The following is a 7,786-nucleotide window of genomic DNA, read 5'->3' as shown; positions in this document are numbered from 1 at the left end:
TTACTTTACAGCATGTGAGATGAGTGCAATTGTGCAGTAGTTTGAGCATTCTTTGGCATTGCCTTTCTTTGGGATTGGAATGAAAACTGACCTTTTCCAGTCCTGTGGCCACTGCTGAGTTTTCCAAATTTGCTGGCATATTGAATGTAGCACTTTCACAGCATCATCTTTTAGGATTGAAATAGCTCAACTGGAATTCCATTACCTCCACTAGCTTTGTTTGTAGTGATGGTTCTAAGGCCCACTTGCCCTCACATTCCAGAATGTCTGGCTCTAGGTTGGTGATCACACCATTGTGATTATCTGGGTTGTGAAGATCTTTTTTGTACAGTTCTTCTGTGTATTCTTGCCACCTCGTCTTAATATCTTCTGCTTCTGTTAGGTCCCTACCATTTCTGTCCATTATTGAGCCCATCTTTGCATGAAATGTTCCTTTGATATCTGTAATTTTCTTGAAGAGATCTCTGGTCTTTCCCATTCTATTGTTTTCCTTTATTTCTTTGCATTGATCTCTGAGGAAGGCTTTCTTATCTCTCCTTGCTATTCTTTGGAACTCTGCATTCAAATGGGTGTATCTTTCCTTTTCTTCTTTACCTTTCGCTTCGCTTCTATTCACAGCTATTTGTAAGGCCTTCTCAGACAGCCATTTTAACCTTTTTTGCATTTCTTTTTCTTGAGGATGGTCTTGATCCCTGCCTCCTGTACAATGTCACGAACCTTCGTCCATAGTTTTTCAGGCACTTTGGATATGGTTAACTGGTTCTGTTTTAGAGTCAGTTAAATTTTAAGTGTTTCCTCCAACTTTATAGTTTGAAAAATTTCAGTCTTACAGAAAAGTTGAATGATTAGTGAATGTCCATACACTGCCTTCCTAGATACACTGGTTATGAATATTTAGCTACATGTTGTGTGTTTCTGAACCGTGTCTGTGAAAGGTTGCAGGTACCCAGTTTCCCCGCTGAATACTGCAGTGTGTTCATCCACAGAATAATACCTGCATCATCACATGCCACTTTTTTTTTTCTTTAATTGTTTGACTGTGCTGTGCTGCTTGTGGGAATCTCAGTTTCCTGAACCAGGGGTTTAACCCGCACCCCCTCCCTTGGAAGTGCAAAGTCTTAACCACTGAAATCCCCCATTACCATTTTTATACCTAAAGAATCTGTCTGTTATATTTAGACACAACCAGTTGCCTCCAAAATATTCTTTAGAACAATTTGAGATGTTTTGTTTTGCTTGTTTTTGAGCACACACAGCATTGGTTTTCATGTCTGTTTAGTTTCTTTTTTAACTGCAGAATAGTTTCTTTGCCTTTTTTTTTCCCCTTTCATGATATTTACATTTTGAAAACTCCAAGCCATTTTCTTACAGGATTTTCCATTATGTGACTTTGTCTGATTATCTCATGATTAGATTTATTCAGGTTAAACATTTTTAGTAAGACTCTTGCACAGGTGATTTTGTATATATTCTACTCTATCACATCAGTGAATGAGTGAGTGCTCAGTCATGTCAGACTCTTTGCAACCCCATGGACTCCTCTGTCCATGGAATTTTCCAGGCAAGAATACTGGAGTGAGTTGCCATTTCTTCCTCCTGGGGATCTTCCCAACCCAGGGATCAAAGTCATGTCTCCTGGGTCTCCTGCGTTGTGGGCAGTTTCTTTATAGCTGAGTCATTAAATCACATCAAGGTGCTCATAATGTCAGTCTGTCCTTTATCAGTAAAGCAGATTGTGGTCATTTGTTATGGTGGTGTCCTCCAGGTCTGTCTGCTACAAAGGTTTCTCCCTTTTTACTTCCCCTTCTTCTTTTTATTGTTTTTGCCACTGTAGTGAAATCGTGGAGTCCTAACCCCTGAACCACCAGGAAATTTCCCCTTTTCCCTTTGTATTATAATTCATAAATACTCTGGGATAATACTTTGAGACTATCTGATTATTCTATATCAGTACAACTTTCCTCCAGTGGTTTTAACATCTGATGATTCTTCCCTGCATCAGTTATTACAGTGTTGATTTCAAAATACTGAATGTTTTTGTGAAAGGGAAATTTCTGTAGTATTTCGTATATTTGGGAGGGGAGATGCATGTATGCATCTGTTAGTATTTAAAGTATGTTTGCTATTGTGTGTGTGTATGTGTTCTGTTGCTCAGTCGTGTCTGACTCTTTGTGACCTCATGGACTGTAGCCCACCAGGATCCTCTGTCCATCAGATTTCCCAGGCAGGAACACCGGAGTGGGTTGCCATTTCCTTCTATTAATAGTTGAACTCCTCATTATTTGTGTGGTAGTTGATTGCTTTCTTCCTACTTAATAACATCTTTAAAAGATGCTTACACTCATGCCATTTAACTACATTATTACTGCTGAATACACAAATTTAGGTAATTTTAATCTGCTCAGTTGGAGATCTAGACAGTAGTTGGGTGTCACATTTAACCAGTGTAATAGAATAGGTAAAATCAACATATTTGGTTGATCAGACATAAATGAATTGTTTAAAACTGTGCTATTCAGTGTGTGGTTGGTGGACAGGTAGCATATCAGCATCATCTGGGAGTTTGCTGGAAATACTAGTTCTGGGGCCCACCTCATCTGTATGAAACCAGACTCTTTGGGGCCCCAAAATTTGTTGTATAAGCTCTCTAAGGTATAATAAAATTTGAGAAATAGTGATCAAGACTATATATGTAGTGTATATTCATTACTTGTTAGGTGCAGTGAGGAATCAACATGGGTGGTGATAATGCAAAATATAAAACAGAGACTAGGAGCCCATATGTCAGAAATTGTACCGTGCTTGGCAGGCACTGAGTGAAATGTGAGTTTAGTTTGTATTATCCTTGAGTATCAAGACCTGCTAGGTACTGTAAATGAAGGATTCAGAAGTGAGAACCACCATTTCTGCTGCCTGGCTTAGTCTGGCAGAGGAGACAGACCAGTGCTGTGATTGTTCTATCTCCAGGGCACCTGGGAACACAGAAGAACAGCTAATTCTTTGGGGACTGAGTGATCCCAAATCTGTCTTGTGCTGTTCAGTGATCCTCCAGTGGGTTCTATAGAGAAGTAGAAGTTAGCCGGATAGAAAAGTGGGAGCTGGGACTTCCCTGGTGGTCCAATGGATAAGACTCAGTGCTTCCACTGCGGGGGCATGAGTTCAATTATGAGTCTGATCCCTGGTTGGGAACTAAGATCGCTTACGCTATGTGGAGTGGCCAAAAAAAAAAAGGCTGGGGAGAGCTAAAGAAGAGGACAAAGGAAAGGGCTGATGTTGTTTTGGCAACTACAGACATAAGTGATGAGTAGAGGATCTGGAACAGGGAGGAACAGAGATGAGATTAGAGAGGTCAAGATTTTGAAGAGCTTTATAGGGCTTATAAAGGAGTTTGGGTTTCATCCTGAAAACAGATATTTTAAGAAGGGATATAAGACCAGGTCTTTGGAAAGTAAGTAGCTGTGTAGCAGATTAGAGGGAAAACATAGTGGAGTCAGGAAGACAAGTCTGTTATATCAGTTCAGATCAGAAATGAGGGCCTATACACCAAGGAATGCAATGACTAAGGCTAGAGAGATGAGTACTGATACAAGGGTATTTAGGAGGGTGAATAGACTGGTGATCAGCTGGATATGGAAGGTGAGGGAGGCAGTGTAATGACCTTGATTTCTAGCTTGTGTACCTGGAAACATTTACAACTTTGTGAATATGGGAGGTAGAGTTAGTTTGCCAGTGTAGATGATAGTTTTAGATATGTTGCAATGATATCATAAAGGGATCGTTGCTGTTATCAGCAATACTTTGAATTAACTCTACTACCAGCCCAGAAAAATTTTCTTTCCTAATATTTCATCAACATTTTTTAAACTTTGTCATATGATGGATAATACGCATATAGAACACACAGTTCTTATTTTTAGAGTTACAGTGGTAGGAGGGATTAGAAGATAGAGTTGCTTACTTGCTGAAGTTGCCTAACTCCTGGTGCCTGCCCTAGTGTCCAATCAGGCACTCAAGTTAAAGGGGATGTAACTAGCAAATGCAGAGATACCTTCGGGTCTTCTCTCTCGGTGTGTCTGCTCAGTAGCTTCAGTCATGTCGACTCTTTGTGACCCTGTGGACTGTAACCCACTAGGCTCCTATATCTGTGGGATTCTCTAGGCAAGAATACTGGAGTGGGATTCCATACCCCCTCCAGAGGATATTCCCAACCCAGGGATCGAACCTGCATATCCTGTACTGCAAAAGGATTCTTTACCCACTGAGCTACCTGGTGGTGATGGTTTAGTCGCTAAGTCATGCCTGACTCTTGCGATCCCATGGACTGTAGACCACCAGGCTCCGCTGCCCATGGGATTCTCTAGGTGAGAATACTGGAGTGGGTTGCCATTTCCTTCTCCAGAACCACCTGGTAGGTAGTCTATATATTAAGAGGTCTCAAGAGAATGTCATGGCTCCCAATATCTAGATCTCTTTTTATTTCTGATTTAAATTAACTAGAAAATTATCGGACTCTGAATCCTAATGTTTAAGCATTATAACCAGAAGCAACACTGGCTGGTTGTCCACACCACCATATGTATTACAAGCAATAAGTTGTAACGAGTCATATTTTTGTCCTTGTCTCAGTTACTAAAACTGTTTTGATCTTAGTTTCTTTATCTGTTGAGTGAGAGACTTAGTCTGAAGAATCTCTGAAATCCTTCCAGCTATAACTTTCTTTAATTCTGTTGCAAAGGTGAGATTTGAGGGTTTTTTTATTTTTTTTTGAAAAAATCTTAGCAGTTTTAGATAGAGGCAGTGTATTATAACAGAGCACTAAATCGAGAGTAAGAAAACCTAAGTTGTTCCTATGTCTGCAATTATGTTACATGGTGACTCTGCTTTCCTTAACTGAAAAATGAGATCAGACCATTATCTACATACACGAATTGTTCCCACATTTATATGATTGCAATATGGACAGAATATATGTTTTCACATTGTTGAATATCTGTGTGATTTGTTGACCACTCATCTTTCAGTTAGTTCTGTACTTTACTATGGGACAAATCAATCTGCTAAGATGAATTATACCTCTGGCTTGTCAATCTTGTTTCTTATGTATGGACACTACTAGTTTATAGTAAGCACTTTCTTTTCCTCCTTTAATATATGTAGTAATTCAGAGCATGTCTCTGATGCTGTAGTCAGTCCTTTGGCTTTCTCTGTTCAGTTTTGTCCTTTTAATAAGCTAGAAGAAACCTCAAATCATTGAATATTTTTTTAATTTGTTATAAGCTGTCAAAATTGAGGCCATATTAAGAAACCTCTAAAATGCCAGAAGAGTATTTGTCAGAAAAACCTTAGGTTTTCCAAAGAAATGAGGATTTTGCTCTTTTATTTAGAACACAGTACTAATAAAAAAAATTCTCTTATTTACTTCATTTTGCTCAGTTACCATAGACTGCTACTAATAGCTGGTAATGTTGTAGGTCCATTCATAGCATCATTCACTGTCAAGGCAGCTGGGTGGGACGGAATGTGCATGGCTCTGAGAAATAGTTTGCCACTTGGCAGAGAAACCTTGAGAAACCTTAGTGCAACTACTGTTCTCTAGTACTACAAAGCCAGGAATTGCTTCCTTCTTCTTTTTGTACTCCATGGAAATTTTAGCTGTTCTTCAATGACTCAAGTCCTTGAAGTCCTTTCCTGCTTCATGAAACATTCTCAAATTATTCTGGAACTTATAATTTCCTTTTCTGAACTCTCATTGGATATATAGTTAATACCATAAGCTTAGCACTTACCTCTGTTTTTTTGGTGCCTCCTTAGCTAAGGAACCAGTTTCTGTCACTTAGTATGGTACATACATAGCATCATGTGTGTTATCAATAGTAACTATTCTTATTAACAGCTTATTATCAGCTAGTCTTGAAATTAGAAGCTTTGTAAATATTATCTCTGATTTTAACAACTTTGCAACTAAGGTATTATCATCTCTATTTACATCTAGAAGAAGATACGGAAGAGGCAGAGTCGTTTACCAGAAAGTCAAGATTCATACATGTTCCAAACCATTTCATTCAGTCATGTAAATGATTGATTAATGTTATAAGGATAGTTTAATGTATTACATTGTTATAATGACTTATGTAAGGGAAAAAATGGTTAAAATTTGATTTCTATTTTCTGCGACATTTTATCAAAACATGTATTTGGTGAATTTCCAAATATAAAATAAAAATGAACCACATTCTCATTTTTCAAAAGCCATTTTCATTTGCAGCCAAGGGTTAATTTTGTTCTTGTTGCTTAGTTGCTAAATTGTGTCGGACTCTTTTGTGACCCCATGGACTACAGCCCACCAAATTCCTCTGTTCATGAGATTTCCCAGGAAAGAATACTGGAGTGGATTGCCATTTCCTTTTCCAGGGGATCTTCCCAGCCCAGGGTTCGAACCCACGTCTCCTGCACTGGCAGGTGGATTCTTTACCACTGAGCCAGCAGGGAAGCCCATAGGGTTCTTTTAATTTAAAGTAAACAAAAAGAATCATCTGACATTCCACTACATTTGATGGATTTATTTTGTATTTAGCATTGTACCAGATATTTGTGGTATATGTAGAGAAGCAGGAAGGAGAACAATGGAATAAATATTCTTATTTTTAAAATAAGGTAATACCAGGGAATTCCCTGGCAGTTCAGTGGTTAGAACTTCCAGGGCCTGGGTTCCATCCCTGGTCTAGGAACTAGGGTCCTACAGGCTGTCAGTGCTGCTAAGAAACAAATAAGGTAATACTTGTTCGAATCTTAAAAGAATAAAACTTTGTATATTTAACCTGAGAATCTTTATCTCCTCTTTCTTAGGTGAAAATTATCTGAACTTTTAAAAAATCCTTTAGTTCTAATAGAATTGCCTGCAGACCAATTATAATATATATGAATTGTGAATTTAAAATTTTAAAATCAAGGCATAGTATTATAGAGTATTATAGGGTATCATATAAATTGATTTTATAATTAGTACTTCTTAAACAGGGCCAAGGCCTGTTCTCCTCCCCCACCGCCCCTCACTGGTCCATTTAATAAAGTATTTGCATATGCTTAGCTCTCAGAAGATTCAGTACATGAAGATCTTATCCTAAAAGTTGCAATGGGTGAGTTCAGAGGCCTAAAAGATGTTATGCCAGTGCTAACTGGGATATGTGAAACTTTTTGCCTCTTAGTAATTAATTAATTTTTTTTTTACATTGTGCCTGTTGCAGGTGTTAATGCAGACAAGGTTGGAATTGAAGCTGCTGAAATGCTGTTAGCAAATCTTAGACATGGTGGTGCTGTGGATGAGTATCTCCAAGACCAGGTAATGACACTTTAGGATAAAAACCTCCAAGCCTGTTAGATTTGAATATTGGGCAGTTAGATTGAATATAAATTTTAGTCATTGACTTTCAGACAGTGATTGGTATGTTCTAATTCAGCACATTTTTAAAGTATTATTCTAGAATTTATATACCACAAATTTCAGTTTTCATCTTACTCAACCTGGCTGTAGCATTGGGCACACCGAGCACTCCTTCATTCTTGAAATACTTTCTTCTCTTGATTTCTGAAATACTGTTATCTTTCTCTATTGCTAGCCATACATTCTAGTCCCTTTGCTAGTTTATTATTATTGTTGTTTGCCTCTTCTCAACTTATCTGTTTTAGTCTCTCAGGTAACTTTTCCAGTCTCACGCTCGAGTACCGTCTGTATGCTGATAGCTTCTAAATTTGTATCATTGGCCCAGGCCTTTCTCCTTAGCTCCAT

General features: G+C 38.2%; 1 protein-coding gene across 1 annotated transcript in view; it reads left to right on the top strand.

The window, feature by feature from the left end:
* The window catches only part of RTCA (RNA 3'-terminal phosphate cyclase), a 29,807-nt gene that overhangs the window by 16,453 nt on the left and 5,568 nt on the right, over positions 1-7,786 (top strand). The window contains 1 exon segment of the mRNA XM_010830983.1: positions 7,245-7,339. Within this exon segment, the coding sequence (XP_010829285.1) occupies positions 7,245-7,339 (95 nt within the window).

This window comes from Bison bison, unplaced genomic scaffold, assembly GCF_000754665.1.
Source record: "Bison bison bison isolate TAMUID 2011002044 unplaced genomic scaffold, Bison_UMD1.0 scf7180017864519, whole genome shotgun sequence".
In the NCBI taxonomy this organism is placed as follows: domain Eukaryota; kingdom Metazoa; phylum Chordata; class Mammalia; order Artiodactyla; family Bovidae; genus Bison; species Bison bison.
Note: the sequence above shows the minus strand (reverse complement) of the source record. Positions and strands in the feature narration are given on the sequence as shown.